The 19,140-nt window shown below is 53.8% G+C and overlaps 1 protein-coding gene across 1 annotated transcript in view; it reads right to left on the bottom strand.

Annotated features, from left to right (window-relative positions):
- NDRG1 (N-myc downstream regulated 1) overlaps positions 1–19,140 on the bottom strand; it is a 54,891-nt gene that overhangs the window by 17,877 nt on the left and 17,874 nt on the right. Inside the window, exons 4-8 of the mRNA XM_021088875.1 lie at positions 8,533–8,638; positions 6,342–6,462; positions 3,264–3,326; positions 2,417–2,477; positions 888–974 (exon numbers count right to left, since the gene is read on the bottom strand). Coding sequence (XP_020944534.1) covers positions 888–974; positions 2,417–2,477; positions 3,264–3,326; positions 6,342–6,462; positions 8,533–8,638 — 438 coding nt within the window. The remainder of the gene's footprint in view (positions 1–887; positions 975–2,416; positions 2,478–3,263; positions 3,327–6,341; positions 6,463–8,532; positions 8,639–19,140) is intronic.

The raw sequence follows: 19,140 nt of genomic DNA, 5'->3' as shown, positions 1-19,140 counted from the left end.
ATCAAGCAATTAAAAAAAAAAGCTTTCCCAGGGCCCCATGTCTGGCTCAGAACAGCTAAGTGGCCAATTGAGATGCCACTGCCTTTGCTGGAAAATAAAATAAAAAACAGGGAATGTGTTCCACTTTTCAATATCAAGCCTGTGGGAGGAAAGAGCTCCTGTGTCCCTGTGGAAGGTTCTGGAAAGAAACGAAACATCAGAGTGGCCAGGACTGGCTGAGAAGTGGAGGCAGGGGCATGACTTGAGGAGGAGAAACAGCGTCTGATAAACACCCAACACATGTTAGCTAATTATCATTGTCATAAAACTATGTGGCATGGAGCTAACACCAAATATATATTTTTCAATAATAATACGTGGGTGACGGGAGCTCCCGCTGTAGGGCAACAGAAGCAGCGGAGTCTTGGGAGTGCTGGGACGCAGGTTCGATCCCCAGCCTAGCACAGTGGCTTAGGGATCCTGTGTTGCCACAGCTGTGGCTTAGGTTGCACCTGCGGCTCAGATCTGATCCAAGAAATAAATAAACACTATGCAGGTGACTGGGGTGAGAGGCATTTGTCTGGTTCAAATGTTCTTTTTATTCTCAGCCTCTTGGCCAAGTCCAGCATATGCTAAGTCCCGAGCAGATACATCTCGACCCAGCCTGTCCTTCTCAAAGCTGGCTGGGACAGCCACGTCCCACTGATTTCCGAATGGCACATGGTTGAGGTCACGTTCACTGTTCAAAGCCAAGCAGAGGAAGTTTCTTTGCTGGCAGTGGTGGAGGGGAGGGGCCAGGAGAGGTCTCTCAATGGTCCTCCAGGGGGAGTTGGACACACCTGCCCCTCTGCAGGCTGGGACCCCCCTCCCCGCCCCTCCGCCTACCCGACCCAGGCCCCTGGTCTCACCTTGGAGGCGGCCCAGTCCATCCAGCCTTCCGCGCAAGGGTTCACGTTGATGAGGACGAGGCCCTCCACCATCTCGGGGTTGTTCAGCTGCAATTCAAGACACGACGTGAGAGAGAAGACCCGGCCACGTGTGATGCTGTGACTTTAAAGTCAAACCAAAGACAGAAAAGGACGAGAAGACAGCCCGTGTGGGCTCCCCGAGCAGACTGCCGCTCTCAACAGCCCTGCCCCGTCTTGCAAAACTGACGTTCCAGCTCAGCAGACCCTAAACTGGGTTTCTGAGGGTGGAAAGAGGAAACTGCGGGAAAAGTAGAAGCACACTTGTTTGGGACAAGTCACTTCGCCCCCGGCCCCTCAGCTTCCCCAGCTGTGAAATGGGTACATCACACCACTGACCTCATAAATCAGATGGGGTGCCCAGATGCTCCCCAGTCACCACTAAGACTTCCACTATTTGCAGAAGATAGATTGGGAGCTAAGATATGGCTGAGACCTTACTGTGTCTGCTGAGAGCCTTGACCACTTTGTATGCCTGTCAGCACTTCTTTCTTTCTTTCTCTTTTTCTTTTCTTTCTTTCTTTTTTTTTTTGGCTACACTTGCAGCATGTGGAAGTTCCCGGACTAGGAATGAGACCTGCACCACAGCTGTAACCAGAGCCACAGCAGTGACAACGCTGAATCCTTAACCCACTGAGCCACCAGGGAACTCCTCACATCAGCATTTCTAACCTCTCAGCAATGGCCAGCAAATAACAGGCCAGCAAAATATCTATGGTTGAATAAACTGAGCATCAGTGCATTTTTAAACGAATGTTCGGTGAGGGTACAAAAGACCCCGTGAACAAGCGACTTGGACCCATGGCCATGTAAGTGACATCGGTCATGTTAACACAGGTGTCTCTGATTGGTTTAAACTCACTCAGGGGCCAAGAGTCCCCTGACTACAGAAGCGACGCGTCTCTCACAAAGAAGAGCCTGGTGAAATACTCAGGGATGGGAGCCTGGCCACGGTCACTGCTAAGTGAGCAAAGACGGTGATAAAATGACATGTCTGGTGTGGCATTTCTGCGAAGGAAAAAGAGCCACTAGGAAGTACCTGAGCTCCCCCCTCCCCCCCACACCCCAGGTGCATCCGTAACTCTGGATCACACACCCCAATGCGAACTGTGGTTCTCCTTTGGGAAATGGAATTACGGGTTATTTTCTTTCTCCCTTTTCAGATTTTTTCAATTTTCTTCCTTCATCTTGAATTCATTTTATTTAAAAAGTTTGTTTTTTTTTTTTAAATGCTGGAAGTTCCCATCATGGCTCAGCGATAATGAGCCCAACGAGTATCCATGAGGACGCAGGTTCGATCCCTGGCCTCGCTCAGTGGGTTAAGGATCTGGCGTTGCTGTGGCTGTGGTGTTGGCTGGCAGCTGCAGCTCTGATTCGACCCCTAGCCTGGGAACCTCCATATGCCATGGGTGTGGCTCTGAAAAGCAATAATATAATTATAATAGCAATAATAACAATGCCAAAGAACTCACAGCAAATCGAGTGAGAATGTAGGCGCCCGCTCCAGTTCCCATGCCAATAATGCTTTTCAGCCTGGAAGCAGAAATAAAAATTCATGTCACAGAAGGAGAGAGTCACGGCAGCCCTCACAGCATTTTGAACACCCCCCCCCCACCGTGGAGACCTTCATCTCCCCCAGGTCTGTCCTGGGCATCACTGCGGGTGGTCGGCAGGCGGGACAAAGGGGGGCCACAGCCTGGAGGACCTGCAGTGCATCCTGCTTTGTGGCTCCCCAGGAGACCATGACCTTGGAGACGCCCGCCCCTTTCCCTCACGCCTCTCCACCCTCGGCCAGGCTCTGAGAGCCGGCCAGTCATTGACGGGAAGGCCTGTTTTCCGAACTGCTTCCTCCCGCTCCTAAGCTTGATTCTAAATTCTATAACTTGGAATGGAAATAAATTGGGCAAGGACTCGGGATGTTATCAGCTGATGAAAAGGCTCAAGTAAGAAGGAAATGAGCCCTGAAGAGATAAGGGCCTGATGGGAGGAGACCTTGAGGGCTCAGGTACCCCTATTCCAGAACATTCCACGGGAAAGAGAAAGCAATGAAAGAGGAGGGGTGAGGAAAGGACAGGTGGTGCGGTTGTCACGAGGCGATGGATTCACTCAAGGAGAAAAGCCCGACGTGCAAGAGGCAGATGGGAGCACAGAGACTGCGGGAAAAACAGTGTTTGCAGAGCGTGACGGGCTGATTTTCCCCGATTGCTAAACATTAACCTCCATTTTGGCGGCGGGGCCAGATGGAGGCCCCAGGAGAGGCAGGAGCAGGAGGCCACCCTTCTCTGCAAGCTGGTGGGGGAGAGGAGCCCTCGCTCTTACCCAAACTGATGGAGGACTCCAGGAAGCATTTCAGCCAGCTGGTCCATGGACGGGTACATGTACCTGGGGAGGGGCCATGCAGAGGCAGTTAGCGGGAGCCCGGACCCCGGCGGAGGTGATTAATACAAACAGGGCAGGGAGCGGGCAACGACCCACCCCGCGCGCCCAGACTCCCCAGGCCAGCCCCCCAGCGGCCCCCATTCCAAGCAACCACAGTGTACACAGACTGCTCCTCTTTTTTATTTTGCAGAGGGACCCTTTGCAAACCTGTTCCAGGTCCCACCCAGCGCGTGTGATGAGCATTATAAGCTCACCGAACCTTTGCAACAACTCTAAGAGGTTGCTATGATTTCTGCCTTATAAAGATTGTAACTATCATTGATGCTAAGAGACAAGCCACATGGCTTCCCTGAAAAGCATGGACTTGGTGCTCGTAGGATTTTAAGGCCCATGAACTCACTCACCTGCCCAGGGAGGGCTCCTGGCAGTCCCCCTGTGAAGTGCTCATGACCTTAGGGAAGCCCCTCCCTCATCCCCTTTGACCAGGAGATGCTTGGCAGGGAGCCTGGGAGGGCCAGCCACCCCGATTGGCTGGAGGCATGGGCTGATTGGCCCTGGGAAATGATGCCCAGAGGGATTTGAAGGCACAAGGATGCCTGGATCTGCACATCCTCTGGGACCACACCTTCTGCTAATCGAGGGCTGTCAGAGCTCCCCTCTGCTCTAAACTGGCCCCTAATAGCAGGTGCAGAGAGGGAGACAGAGGTGCGGACTCATGTCTGGGTGGTCAGGGAGCCTGCAGGCTGCCTGGGTCTGTACATAAAGGCGAGGGCTTCCCCTTTGCCGGATGCAGGAGACGACAAAGTCTCCTGTCACCAACTCTTCAGCAAGACCCAGAAAGAGTCACTTGTTCCCACTGTGCCCACTGTTCCAACGGGGACACCTATGGCGGAGCCCTGGTACCCCACGGAGCCACTTCCCAGGCTGGCTCCTTCTCTCGGCCACCACCAACCCCCCCGCCCCAACTGTGTCTCTCTGAACCACGTTCTTCCTTCCAGGTTCTCTATGGTTTTGAGGCTGGCACTCCTCTTGGCCTTTGCACATGCTGTTCCTCCTGCCTCTCGAAGCAAACATGCATTCACCTCCCTCGAATGTCCAGAAAGGAGCCCAAGAGCCTCTGCCCTGCCAGGTGACAGTAACCCTAGCCAGCGTCCCCACACATTTTCTTTCCATCTTCCCGGGCAGAAGGCAAGGATTCACTGCTTTCACAAGCCCTTGGCTGTCCTCAGGGAGCCTGGCCCTTTTGGCCGAAAGCAGGTCTACACCCAGAAGCCGCGCAAAACCCATGATGGTCTAGCTGCTGGGGGCGGGGTTGACATGGATGGGGAGGCATATTCCACAGTGCTGAACTCAGGGAGGGGAAAACAGAGCAGGCAGGAAGGATTCCCCTAACAAAGGAGTTACCGGCCCTTCTTCATGCCAGGCTCCTGGTGAGGCCACGGGGAGCCCATGTGAGCAAAGCAGACACAGTCCCATGCAGGAGCCAGGCAGTGAGTCATCAGAGACAAGTGGGTGTCACAAGGGCAATGACGACCACGAGGGCAGGGAGGTGCTGAGACGGGGAGGCTGAAACCGGCAGACCTGTTCTGCTCATGTGGTCAGGGAGGGCTTCCTGGAAGAAGCGCCACTGAAGGGGACATGAGTAGGGGGAGCTTGAGGACCAGAATGTAGGGAACATATTCCAGGTGGAGGGATCAGCATGTGCAAAGAGAAAGAGCCAGGAAGTCCCTGGCTGGCATGGCTACACATCAGTGGAGCCACTTTCTTTCTGAAATGGCCATGGCTCAGGCTGAAGCTAGCAGCCCCCAAAGGGTGACAGAGGGGTAGCCACCTAACCCCACAGCTTCTTTCCTCACTGCTCTTGGGGGCCGAGTGCACAGCCAGGAGGCAACAGGATTATACTCACCCGACCCCATGTGTTAGAAGCTGACCCCGAAGCCAGGAGGATCCCAGCCGGGGGCCCTGAGCCCTGCCTTGCTGTCCAAGCCTCAGCATGAAGGGAGTGCACCCTGGAGGGCCAAGGAGACCCCCAACCATGGGAGGCAGAAGGGAGCCAGGCCCCACTCAGACAGTGGTTCCGTCAGCTACACCAGAATCACTGAGTAACTTAGGGGAATAAATACCCTGCACCTTGGCCTCCAGGTCAACTGAATAAAAATTCCTGGGCGTGGGGCCCAGGCTTCAGAGTATTTTTGAAATCTCCCAGTGGGGAGCTAAGAGCACTGGGTTAACCTAAGTCTTTCTTTTTTTTTCTTTCTTTCTTTTTTTTTCAGGGCTGCACCTGCGGCATATGGAAGTTCCCAGGCTAGGGGGTCGAACTGGAACCGCAGCTACTGGCCTACATCACAGACCCATCAACCCCCAGATCTGAGCCACATCTGCAATCTACACCACAGCTCACAGCAACACTAGATCCTTAACCCACTGAGCAGGGACGGGGATTGAACCTGTGTCCTCATAGATACTAGTCGGGTTCGTTACCGCTGAGCCACAACAGGAACACCCCACCTAAGTCTTTCAAACAACTGTTCCAACCAAAGGTGGATATACTGGCAGAACTTTGTCTTAAACTGCTGCTGTACTAAGAAGGTTTTAGGAGTTCCTATCGTGGTGCAGCAGAAATGAATCCAACTAGGAACCATGAGGTTACGGGTTTGATCCCTGGCCTCAGTGGGTTAAGGATCCAGTGTTGCCATGAGCTGTGGTGTGGGTCACAGACGTGGCTTGGATCTGATGCTGCTGTGGCTGTGGTGTAGGCCAGGGGCTGTAGCTCCAACTCGATCCCTAGCCTGGGAACCTCTGTATGCCATGGGTGTGGCCCTAAAAAGCAAAAAAAAATTTAAATGGTTAAAATGGTAAGATTTGGACTATATATATCTTACCACAGTTAAACACACACACACACACACACACACACACACAGTGAAAAGCCAGACTAATGCCTCCACCCAACCACCTGCTTCCTCCCTGCCCGGCTTTGCGATCCCTCCCCTGGGGTGCGAGGCTCCCTCGTCTTACCCCGCGGGGAAGGAGGCAGCACCGTCCTGCTGGCCCGGGGCATCCACGTGGCAGACGGCAAAGTGCTGGGTGATCTCCTGCATGTCCTCCGAGTTGAAGAGGGGGTTGTAGCAGGTCTTGTCTGGAGAACAGGCAGGAAAGAGAAGACGAGGAGGAGGAAGAAGTTAGGAGAGAATGGCGTGTGTTCATGCTGCTTGTTTCATGCCTACGCCTACTCAGCAGGGGAAGGAACTTCCAAGAAAGAATGCCTTTTCTCCCCCACTTTGCTCTGGTGATAAAAGGCAAGAATAAGTCATGGGGCAGGGGAGTGGGTGTGGAGGTGGAGGCGGTCGGTAAACCCTGCTTGTCTGCACTGGCGGATGACCTTGAATTTCCAGTTGGTCCAGGGAGGGATCCCACTGGGGCTCCTGCTTCTTCCCCCATCGTGGCTGGGTTGTCCTCACATATAAGGCCGTGATGGTCCGAGTATGAGGTGGGGTCGCCCCACTGACACTCCCTTTTTCTCTGGGTCTCCTAAGCCTTCCCATCAGGGATACTGGCCAAGGCATGCGAGGTTTTCAAACAAATGCTTATGTGGCCTTGGAGGAGCCTCCTCATTGCTGAGGGTATGAGGGAACGACAGCCAGCTGGTCCCCAAAGCTTTTCCCTTTTCTGCCCAGACTCACCGCTGGACTACACTTCCCAGCCTCCCTTGCAGTCAGAGGCAGGCACGTGCCTGGGTTCAGGCTCCCATTGCCTCTTAACACCTGCCTGCCACCCATTCCTCTAGGTTTTTCTCTCTTTCTTTCATCTCTGTCAGATGTGGATGAGCCAAGAGAAGCCTCAGTGGCCCCGGGGGATGGTGGAATCACAGCTCAAAGAAGCCTGGGTCCCTGAATTGCCCCAGAATGCCCACTGAGTTGTTCGATGAGGGAGAAAGAAACACATATTGTGTTCAGTAAGCCACAGAGCCCTCGGGCTTTTTGATACAGCCCTTCCTCTACTCTGAGGATGGGGGAGCAGCACCACCACACGCAACTCCATGTCCTCATGAGTCCAGTGGAACAAGATGGCACGTATTGAGCTACGTAGCCTAGGATCCGGCACATGACGGTTACCAGGGGGCATACAGGAGGAGAAGAGCTAAAAGGGAAGTGAGAGTGAAGGAGGAAAAGGGTTTTCAGGGACTGACATCATTCCCAGCCTCGAGGTATTCGTAAACTGAACGGAAAAAAAAAAAAAAATGTGAATCAGTCTGTCAAAAATCAAGCAAGCATCCAGCTTGCAATGCTCACTGGACCAGAAAGGGCTGTGAATTCCTTGTAAATCATCACAGAATCGTTTCTGCTCTGTGTAACTGTAATCTTAAGTAGCTCTTATTCCACTACCATCTGTGAAAGCCCACCTTTGGCAACACTTCGTGGGAATCACAGACCCCGCATTCACAGCAGCAGTACTCGGCACAGTGAAAAGGTGGGAGGCATCCAAATCAACTGAGAATAAGCAAAATGTGATGTGTCCACACGATGGACCATCGGACTTCTCCTGTGGCTCCGTGGGTTAAGGATCTGGCATTGTCAAGGCAGTGACTCAGGTCACTGTTGTGGCGTGGGTTCGATCCCTGGCTGGAGAACTTCCACTTCCATAGCCAAAAAAAAAAAAAGATATACAATAGAATGTAAAACATTAATATATAGTATGCTATGGATCAATGCCAATGCTGAGAATATTAGGAAAGAAGCCAGTCACAAAAGACCTCATGCTGTGTGATGCCCTTGATAAAAAATGTCCAGACTAGGCAGATCCTTAGAGACAGAAAGTAGACTCCTGGTGAACGAGGGCTGGAGGCAGGAGAGACGAGGGGCGATGGAGACGAGGACAGGGTTCTCTGCAGAGTGAAAAGGAAAGTTTGAAAACGGATTGTGCCGATGGCTGCACAATCCTGTGAAAATGCTGAAGACCGCCAGAGGCCTTTGTTAAAAGATGTCACTGCCACCCAGACAAATGGTGGAGGGTCCCGGAGACCCCAGCATCCCCATGCCCAAGGCAGTGCATCCCAGGCTCCTGTGTCTGTGGCAAGAGGTCTTCCCAGAACAGCTCCTGGAAGTGTCAGGAAAGGGGAAAAAGCCGGGACCCCTCTTCCCAGCCGTCCTCATCCCCCAACCTGGGCGGGAACAGGCTTGCCCAGGCCACGCGGCTCCTCGGGACTTACGGTTCATGCCAATGTCATGGTAGGTGAGGATGACGGGCCGGTTTCCCTTGGGGGTCCCGCACAGCGTGACGTGAATGGAGCCATGCAAAGTCTCGATGTCCTGCTCCTGGGGAGAGACAGACAGACGGGCCTGTCACATGGGAGCTGCCGCCAGGGTGCGGCTGGAAGGACGACCCGCAGACTCCCAGCACGCCTCCCCCTGCGGGCTGGGGAAGCGTCTCATCTGGTGGTGGGATCGCTGGGCTCTGGGTGGCAGGTTTCCCTGAGCAGAGAAGCCACCCCAAGAGGCAGAGACATGAGTGGAAGGGGGACCGGGGGAGGGCCCCCCATTCCTGGAGGCCAGTGGTTGTCAATCTGAGAGTTTGGCTCAAAAACAAAGAAATACACCCCAATCCTCAGGCTCCACCTCAAGAGCAGGAAAACCCAGTATCCATGCCTTTTTTTTTTTTTTTTTTTTTCTTTTTAGGGCCTCACCCACAGCATATGGAAGTTCCCAGGCCAGGGGTCGAATCAGAGCTGTACCTGCCGGCCTTCACCGCAGCCACAGCAGCTCAGGATCCGAGCCATGTCTGAGACCTACACCACAGCTCACGGCAATGCTGGGTCCTTAACCCTCTGAGCGAGGCCAGGGATGGAACCCGCATCCTCATAGATACTACTCAGGTTCTTAACCCACTGAGCCACAGCGAGAACTCCCAGTATCAGCACTTTGAACAAAAACCCACTCCCTTCTCCAACCCTGACAGAGCGAGGCAGGGGCTCGGGCTCTCACTGTAGCCTCTCCTACACTGCCATCTGCTTCTGTGAAACAGGAAGGGTAATGGAACCTCGGGGGGAAGGGTGAGTGTTTTAAGGTGATGGGAACAGATATAAACCAGTATAGACTGGAGGGGGCGCTGACCAGGCCCACCCCCAGCACGAGGGTCCTCCCGGGCCCTCTGACTTATCACCCCTGCGAAATGACTGCCCCGAGCCAGAGTCAGCTGTCTGCCTGGCTCTCTCTCCCTTCCTCTGAGTGCCTGTTTGCTCCTGTGTACACAAGCGCTGGAAAAATCCAGCCAAAGAAGCAAAGGTCCAGCCCCCTGTGGGGGCCACAGATCATCTGCTGGGCCCTGCCCTGGCCCAGAAGCCACCGTGGGAACAATGGCTCATTGTGGGTGCCGCATTCTCTATTGTCTCCCCAGCTGACCTACACGCTACCCTCTAAAATAGGACCAGCAGACCAGGGTCCCTACAGGCCTGGGGCATCGGGGTTCAAGTGCAAGCTCTGCCCCCTCCCCAACCCCTCTGAGCCCCGGGGTCCCCACCACTAAGACAGGAGGGAGCCACCCCAGCCAGGGTTCCTCAGCAGAGGAGACAAGCTGGGTCAGAAACACAGCGCCAGGAGGGATGGGGTCATTGGGTACACAGTGGCAGAAGTGAATCAGGTGTCTGGGTGCCACCTCGGTGGCAGGTGTGGGATGTCCAGCCCTGGCGGGCACCAAGGATGTATCTGGCAGCCCCCCAGGGTGGGGATGGGTGACAGATGTTGACCGATCTCTTTGGAGGCCTTGAAATTATAAAACCTTCAAATTAAAACATGTGGAGAACATGGTCAATAAACTATAATTTTAAAAATGATGGAAGATAATATGAGAAGAAGAATATATGTCTATGTGTGTAACTGAGTCGCTTTGCTGTACAGCAGAAATTAACAGAACACTGTAACTCAACTATAATGGAAAAACTAAAAATCATAAAATAAAAAGTAATTTAAAAAGGAAAAAAACAATGCATAAATAAATAAAGCGTGGGACCAGAGTTGACTCTGTCCAAGAAGGAAGGGGCTGCCTCTGCCCTGCTTGCTGTGATATCCTCAGGCCCCGGCACAGCTCAGATCTGTTGGAGAAAGACTTGACACCCACCTAATCGTGGTCAACATGGATTCCCCAGAAAGTCCGCTGACCTATTTTCGGTTCAGGCTCCCCTCTGCCATTTAATGGGCCACGGGAGTCTCGGCAAGTTCAGCCCCGTGAAAGTCCCAGGACTGGCGTGAAATCTCCCAGGATTGGTACAAGCCTCACAGATCCCTACTGCTTCACCTGCACGAGGTACCACGTGGGTCCCATGGCCAGTGGCCTCACACCACCACCCACGTCAGCCTGTGTTGATGTCAGAAGGGCCATCAGCCATGGTTCTCCTTGTTGGGAAGGATACAGAACCCCATCTCAGAAAGGCAGGGCCCTGGTGAAGGCCTGCAGGTGTGGCATGGTCTCCTAGACACAGGTCAGCTCAGGCGAGGGATGCGATTTGCTAAATGCCCACCAAGAGTCGGAGAGCCTAGAAACCCATTTTCCAGATGAAGACATTGAGATGACTTCCCCAAGGGCACGCAGCTTGTAGGGTGAACCGGAATTACAACCCGCGCCCACTGGGCCCTCATGCTGGGGTTGGCCCCCACCAGCCCTCCTCTGAGTTCTGTGCCAGCAGCCCACACGCGGAGGAGGGAAGGCGGGTGTGATGGACCAGGAAGTCAGGTCCCCACCAAAGTGACTAGATTGCTTTTTATCTTCCCAGCATCTCTAAAAACCAGCAATCGGGAGTTCCTGATAGGGCGCCGTGGGATAAGGATCTGGTGTTGCTGCAGCTGGGGTGTAGGCTACAGCTGTGGCTCAGATTTGATACCCCAGCCCGGGAACTTCCCTATGCCACAGGCATAGACAAAAAATTCAAAAACCGAAACCACCCCCCGCCCAGCAACCACAAGATACACTGGCACGTAGAGCAGAGAAATAATATCTGCTCCTCCCTTCCTCCCGGTTATGCACCTGCCCCCAAACGGCAGGAAGGTACAGCAGGTACGTCAGACTCAGAAAAGCCTCAACAAAAACCTAACTTCCTGGGGCTGGCCTTTCATGCCACCCACTATGTGCGGGACACATGGTCCTTGTCATCTTCCTGCAGCATCCACTCCAATGACCTGCCTCCCCAACTTGCCAATTTGACCGCAGACCCCCAGAGAGAAAGGTTAGCTCTGCCCCAGACAGGGTCTGGCCTGGAGGAGGTGTGAAGAGGTTTAAGCGGTCTACACCACCTGTAAGCTGGTATGCTGTGAAATGGCAACTATGCCTTCCGTCTACACAGCCTGTAAGCTGGCAGGTGCTAAAAACAGCACCTACCACTAAGTAGTCCTCAAAGATTTCAGCTCTTTGGCTGCCAACTCTGGCTTGGGAACCTTGTGAACTACGTATGGCAGGCTCTGTCTGTGGGCCTCTCAGACGTGTATTATTCCCCTCTTTATAACATAATTCCCAGCAATGTGCCTGATAAAATTCTCTCCCCCTCCATCTCTCTTGTATTCAAGGGTGGCCAGAAGAGATGTCAGCAGAACTGCTGGAGCCTTGAGGATAATTTTGCTTTAAAGAATCAAACTTGGCCTTTGGATTTTTCCCTTTCCTCCTTCCACCTGCTTACTCCCTGGACCATGGGTGGGATGTTTGGGGATTCAGCAGCCATCTTACGAACATGAGGACAAGAGCCACTTGTTCAGGATGACAGAGCAGGAAGCTCTGAGACTGGGTGACATTCGTCGTTTGCTGTCCTAGGCCTTCTGGGTCCACAAAAACATCAAACAATTCCTTGTTTGGGGCACTGCTTGTTGGGTGATATTAATTCTCATGATACACCCACCATGTGACTTTGGCCAAGTTACCAGACCTCTCTGAGAACTCCCTCCCTCTGCGGGAAATGAGGTCAGTAACGAACCCATCTGCTCATGGTGCTTCTCCCCAGACAAAATCCACCGTGGGGACAGGGAAGCGTTTTGAAAATTGCAGCGTTTCCCTCCGCATCGGCTGTTACAGAGATCCCCGCCTCAGAGGTTTATGGTGAAGGATTATGATGAAGCCAGAAGGTCAACTGCCTTGGTTTAAGTCAACCAGGGACGATGGAGGAGAGCTCGGAGACCAGCCGCTGCCGCCTCCCTCTATAATCTGCCTACCCAGCAGACCCCAGGGAGACTCAGAACACTTTGGATCTGATAGGATGACACACTTACCCAGACTCTATCTAAGCCAGCTGGCACACGGGGCTGCCCCCCACTCAGTCTAGCCAGCTTTGGTCAAGTCATAGCCCAAGGGCAGAGGGCACCCTTTGGAACAACAGGCAAAGAAAAGCTGATTCTGGCTGATCAGACGCAGCATTCAAGGTTTGTTGAGGCAAGAAAGACGAATCACAAGAACAGAGACTCAGGAGAAAAATGCCAAGGGCTGCCCCAGTGCCATCATTTTGTGAAATAACCTACCATTCCTCCCATCTTCCTGGTCCATCTCCCATGTCCATGGTGGGGAAGGGGGGGGCCTGGGCACGCTCCAGATCTCACCCTGCCCATTGAGTAAGGAGCGCAGGCATGAGGAAGCATGTCCCCCCAGAGGGGGAGGGGGCGTATACGGCCAGGAGCACAAAAGCACTTGCATAGATGGACATCCCCTTACCGGGCAAACACTGGAAAGCCGGGTCTGGGCCCTGAGCTCTCAGAAGAGCCATTTCAGATGGCAAAGCCCGGCTGAAGTCCAGAAGCCAAGGGGACACAGCCGCAGGTGACAGAGTGGAGATTCTGCACGGGCCCTTGGGCCTCCAAGTCCTGACTCCTGGCCTGATGGGACACCGAGATGGGAAGACCTCAAGGAGGTCCCACTCCCTTCATGTGTCAGCTTTCTATTTTTCTTCTTCTTCCTTCCCCCCCGCCTTTTTTTTCTTTTTCTTTTGTTAAGGCCACACCCACAGCATATGGAAGTTCCCAGTTGCCGGCCTACACTGCAGTTTTCAGCAATACCGGACTCTTAACCCACTGAGCAAGACCAGGAATCCAACCTGCATCCTCAGAGACAATGTCAGGTCCTTAACCTGCTGAGCCACAAGGGGACGCCCTCAGCTATCTTTCTTTCTTTCTTTTTTTTTTTTTTTTTTTGTCTTCTTAGAGCTGCACCCATAGCATATGGAGGTTCCCAGGCTAGGGGTCTAATCGAAGCTACAGCTACGCCAGAGCCACAGCAATGGCAGATCCGAGTCGTGTCTGTGACCTACACCACAGCTCACGGCAACGCCGGATCCTGAACCCACTGAGCGAGGCCAGGGATCGAACCTGCAATCTCATGGTTCCTAGGCGGATTCGTTTCCACTGCGCCATGAAGGGAACGCCTCAGCTTTCTTTAGTTCTGTCATCACACCAAGAAATAGAAAAGACGCTGCGGTTAGAAAATGATGTGCAGTGGGAGGAAGGGCATGAACCTGGGGACATGGCAGGAAGCCACGCCGAGGACCACGGCTCTCCAAGCAAGAAACAATCGGGAGCAGAGTCTGTTTGGAATGACGGAAAAGAGGAAGAGCAGAGGGGGCCAAAGAAGGCTCAAATGCTGAGTCTGATCACGTGTTTTTGTGGCCATCGTGACTCCTCGGGTCAGGGCTACGGCCCCCGTTATCACGGATTAGAAGACTAAGCCTGCAGGAGGTCAGGAGATTGGACAGGGACACAGGACTAGCGAAGACAGAGCAGACCTGAACCCGCCTCTGTCCATTGCACCTATTCAGCAACACCAGGAGCTGGGTGTCTACACTTGGTCAGCCTGACCGCCTGGGCTGGACAGACCCGGGGCGCTGATGGGAGCCCCACCACGGGGGTGCTGGCGACCGAGGAGCTCTGTCCTTCACCAGGGGGGCATTTCCAGGAAACCCGCAGAGGAGGGCAGAGGAGGCAAAGCCTCATTTGGCACTGACCCAGATGCGTGCCACTGCCATCTGTCACTCGGGGTTTTCTCTAAGTCCCAACGGTGTCCTCGGAAGTGAGGCGGGGGGATGGCGGGGATGGGAAACAGTGGGTTGAGGATTTCCAAGCCTCTGAGCGCTGCCCACCTCAGTCAGGGGGCAGGAAAACAAGAAGCAACTGTGTGCAAAAGAAAGGTCACCATTTCTATCTTCCCCAGGAGCTGATCTGCTTCCAAGAGAAGGGAAAAACATCAGCAGCCCCACAATGGGGATCAGACATCTTCTGGCCCCGCTCCACCCCACCAGAGCTCCAGAGTGGGAGCCAGACCCCAGGAGACCCTCCAGCCCACCGCCCCTCCTGCCCCAGCCCCCTCTGTCCCCTCCACCCAGAGGCCCTGCAGGCCACATCAGCTCACAGCACGGAGATCCCTGGTGGGCGCACAAACACAGGTTCCCATGGAAACCAAATCAAATCAAACTGTTTGAATAACTAAAGATCCAGGTGGAAGGAATTCAAAGAGAAAATCTGGAGTTCCCATTGTGGCTCAGTGGTAAAGAACTAGTACCCATGGGGACGAGGGTTTGATCCCTGGCCCTGCTCAGTGGGTTAAGGATCCAGGGTTGCCATGAGCTGTGGTGTAGGTCACAGACGCGGCTCGGCTCCCCTGTTGCTATGGCTGTGGCTCCAATTAGACCCCTAGCCTGGGAACTTCCGTATGTCTTGGGTGCGGCCCTAAAAAGCAAAAAAAAGAAAGAAAGAAAGAAAGAAAAAAGAAAAGGAACAGCAGGTCTACCAGGAGAGGAAAGGAGAGGCGACCTGAGGCCAAAGGAAGTAATTCAGCCTCTGATCAAGGAGTGATGAGCAGTGGACTCCACTCTGCAGCCCCCACACCTCCCACCCCCACCAGCGATACAGACTTTGGCTCCAGACAGAGTCAGGCTTTGCCATCTAGCTCATCAGCATGTGACACTGGGCAAATCCCTTAAACCCTCTCTGGGCCTCAATGAAGATGATAAGGATACCTCTTTTAAAGGGTTGTTTTGAGGATTTAATGAGATGATGCAGAAAAAGAGGGCAGCACAGTTTCTGGCCTAGAGTTAGTGCTCAGGAGACATCAGCTCTTAAACTCCCCGTAATTATCATATATCCAGCAGTCAGATGGGCCAAAATTTGGAACTATCTCAATAGCACCCTTGGACGAGTTTCTTCACCTCTCCAAACTGGTCTCCCATCTGCAAAGGAGATTATCACTTCCCACCTTGGCAAGGAGGCCCTGTGACAATGGGTGGGCACACAAATAGCCATTCCCTCCCTCCCCACTCCATCCTTCCCCTCAGTGGCCTTCAACAAAGCCTCCCCACCTGGAGCAGAAGTGGTAGGGCTGGATCACAAAGCATCTGCCAGCCTGGATATTCTTGGATTCTAGAATTCTAGCCAAAGAAAATAAACCAGAACCCAAAATACTCCCATTTTCCCCACTCATCAAATTTGCAAACACAACTGCCTAGTCTGATGCCAGAACCTTCTCTGCAGAGCCAGATGAAACCACTTCCTTCCTGCAGCCCCAGCACCTCAGGCCAGCAGCCCACCCAGCTCCACACTGAGGGCTCCAGAACCTTTCCGAGGGAGGTGCCTGGGGGACAAAGCAGGGTCTCGAGAGCTGCTGGCGGAACCTTCCATGCCCAGCCGTGCACCCATCCATCTGCCCTAAAACATCAGCCAGGCCCAAACGAACTGCCAGCCTAAAGTGATGTCAGCCAGGGAGAGAAAAGGCCAAGATGCCACCTGCTCTGGCAGCTGCGCTGTCTCCTAAGACAGCAGCTCTGGAGCAGCCTGCACCAGCAGCTTCTCACTGAGGACCTGGGGCTGTGTAGTTTGATTCCTGCCAAAAGAAAGAAAAGAAAAGAAAAAGAAAAAAATTCTTGACCACTTTGGGAAAGAAAAAGCATCTGCCTGCGTTAGTCAAAATGCTGAAGCAAACACTTCCCAAGAAATAACACTGGCTGGTTTTGGGAACACAGAGAGGCACCTTAGACCCCCTAAAACCCAACTCCCAGAGAACTGCCCAGATGGGGCTTCGATTCTGTGAGCCATGGAGACCAACTAAGTGAACAGACGCGAGCTGGCTGCCACTGAGGCAGGTCAGTTCTCAAATCCTGACACCAGCTCTACCTGCTACCTGTGCCCCGGGACAGGCACCCACGACCGTGCTTTGCAAACCATCGAGAATGACGCACTAGTGAGGCATTATCTTCACAGAGAGCAGACACACTCCGCTTTCTAAGTTTCTCCTATGACCCCAAATTTCGACATCTACACTAATCGTACGACCCAACAATGCCACCTCTGGGTAGGTACCCAAAAGGGCTGAAAGCAGAGTTGTGATCAGAGGGTCAGCACAGCCAAGGGGTCGAAGCAACCCGAGTACCCGCTGATGGCTGAACGGATAAGCCAAGTCTGATCTAAACATAGCAGAATATTATTCAGCCTTAAAAAGGAAGGACAGGAAGTTCCCGTGGTGGCTCCACGGTCACACACCCGACTCGTATCCATGAGGGCAGAGTTTCGGTTTCGCAACATGGAGATGGACAGTGGTGACGGCTGCACAACATGATGAATATTTGCTGCCACTGAAGTTCACACCCTGGAGAAGGCGAGGATGGTACATTTTATGTTACACGTATTTCACCCTCCCCCCAAAAAATTGGATGGAGTTCCCATCGTGGCTCAGCTGAGCTGTGGTGCAGGTTGCAGCTGAGGAAACAAATCTGACTGGCATCCATGAGGACACAGGTTCGATCCCTGGCCTTGCTCAGTGGGTTAAGGATCCGGCGTTGCTGTGAGCTGTGGTGTAGGTTACAGACACGGCTCGGATCTGGTGTTGCTGTGGCTGGGGCGTAGGCCAGTGGCTACAGCTCCAATTTGACCCCTAGCCTGGGAACCTCCATATGCTGTGGGTGCGGCTATAAAAAAGACAAAAAAAAAAAAATGGAAAAGATTCACAATAGAGTGCACAGACAGAGTGAGCCAACACTGATTGGGACACATCCCATCATGGTCCCCATCGCTATTCTCTCTGCCCTGCTGCTCAAATGAGGCTGGAGTGCCTGTCCCCATTTCATAGATGAGCAAACTGAGGCTAAAAGGAGGTGAAGCAGCTTGCTCTGGGTCAAAGAGTCAAGAAAGGGCAAACCCACCTCTCCAAGGCCAAGTCTGGGTGCCTCTGTGGCCTTGACCCCGGGGGAGTTCAGATATCACAGGGCTGTCACAGGAAGACAAAACCACAGCGCTGACGGCTGCTTCCGGGGAGGCGGTGGGGAGGCGTGGGGACACAGAGCTGACATTTCAGTGACAGAGAAAGTAGGTTGGTGCTCCCGCCCCAGGCCCACCCAGTCTATCCGGACTGACCGGTCGGCCCCCAGGGCTGCCATGCAGAGGGGCACAGCCCACAGAGCCCGTGCAATAGCTAGGGCCACGGCTGCCACAGCTGCTGCATCTTTACAGCTCCATGGCCCTGTGACCAGCTCTCTCTGTCCTCCTGAGGGTGGGAAACAGAGCAGGGGATCAGATGTCATCACTCTGGGCTCCTCCCACGAGGCTGCAGACTCAGCCATGACCACAGGCTGACACTCCCACCTGCGGGAACCCCAGAGGACAAGTGTGTCTGGAGGTATGGGCGTCCTTCCTCCTACAACCAGGGACGTGTGCGGGGGGCTGTGGGTGGCTCAGAGGCCCCCATACCCCAGAATCTAAGGGTCACCTTGACCCATCCCTGCAGGCCTGTAATCCGGATTCTCGCCACGCAGCCTCTGCTTTCTGAGTAATAAGCAGCGCTGTGAACAGCGCTGGAGGCTGAGTTATCACCAGGGGAGGCGGCAGGAGCTGGGGACCTCCCTGGTGTGTGACCTGGAGGCACCGCTCCTCTGTACAAGGTGATACCCACCCCCCCATCACCACCCAGGGCTCTGGTGAAGAGTAAATGAGTGATTTAATTACATAAATTAAAGGCAGCATGCTTAGAACAGTTCCTGGCACGTGGCAGGTACCCAAAAGCATCAGTTCTTATCGCTGTGTTAATTTTACCGGCGGAGGGTAAAGGAGGCGCAGAAGTCCTGAGTAGCTGGTTCAAGGGCACACACTTTGAAAGAGCTAGAATGAAACCTGGCTGGCCTGACTCAAAAAGGGTGGAGGCGGGGAAGATGCATTTGTTCAAGTTGGCCTGATCTCAGCTGTAGCCTCACCATGGCGGGTCTCACGGCCTGAGTGACTCAGTTTTGTCATCCATAAAATGGGGAGATGCCAGCCCTGGCATGAGTTCATCGCTGCCGGCGCACGGAGAGGCTGGGATGGCCGTGATGTTACACACCCAGGCTGAGGCGTCAGAGCTGCTCCCAGGGGTGAGAGGGTGTCTCTACACACAGCTGTTCTCAATCGCAACCCCCAGCCCGGGGTGGGCGGGATGACCTGTCCCAGCCCCCACCGTCCTGGTTTGCCTGCCCCAGACTGATGGCGAGGGAGTCACGAGGGCATGGGCTAGAAGGGCAGTCCCTGCCAGACCACAGTGCCCCTCTTAAGGAAAAGGCCCATGGTGACTGCTAACCCTGGCACAGGCCTCCTGCTCTTGGCCCTGACACAGACACCGCTGAGAAGCCATACACGCAGGTCAAGGTCAAACTGCACAGGGCACCCTGCTACCTGTGCGATAAAGCGCCAGCCACAATGAACCTGTGGTTTCCCCAGCTTTAGAATGGGGACAGCGATCCCAGTGCTGCTGGGGTGAAGCAGGATGTCCCCTACAGAGGACAGGTGCCACATGCCTGTCTGGGTGACTGGGGCCCGGTACACTATGGTGGTGTCATAAGCAA

Source organism: Sus scrofa, chromosome 4 (assembly GCF_000003025.6).
Source record: "Sus scrofa isolate TJ Tabasco breed Duroc chromosome 4, Sscrofa11.1, whole genome shotgun sequence".
Taxonomy (NCBI): Eukaryota; Metazoa; Chordata; class Mammalia; order Artiodactyla; family Suidae; genus Sus; species Sus scrofa.
Note: the sequence above shows the minus strand (reverse complement) of the source record. Positions and strands in the feature narration are given on the sequence as shown.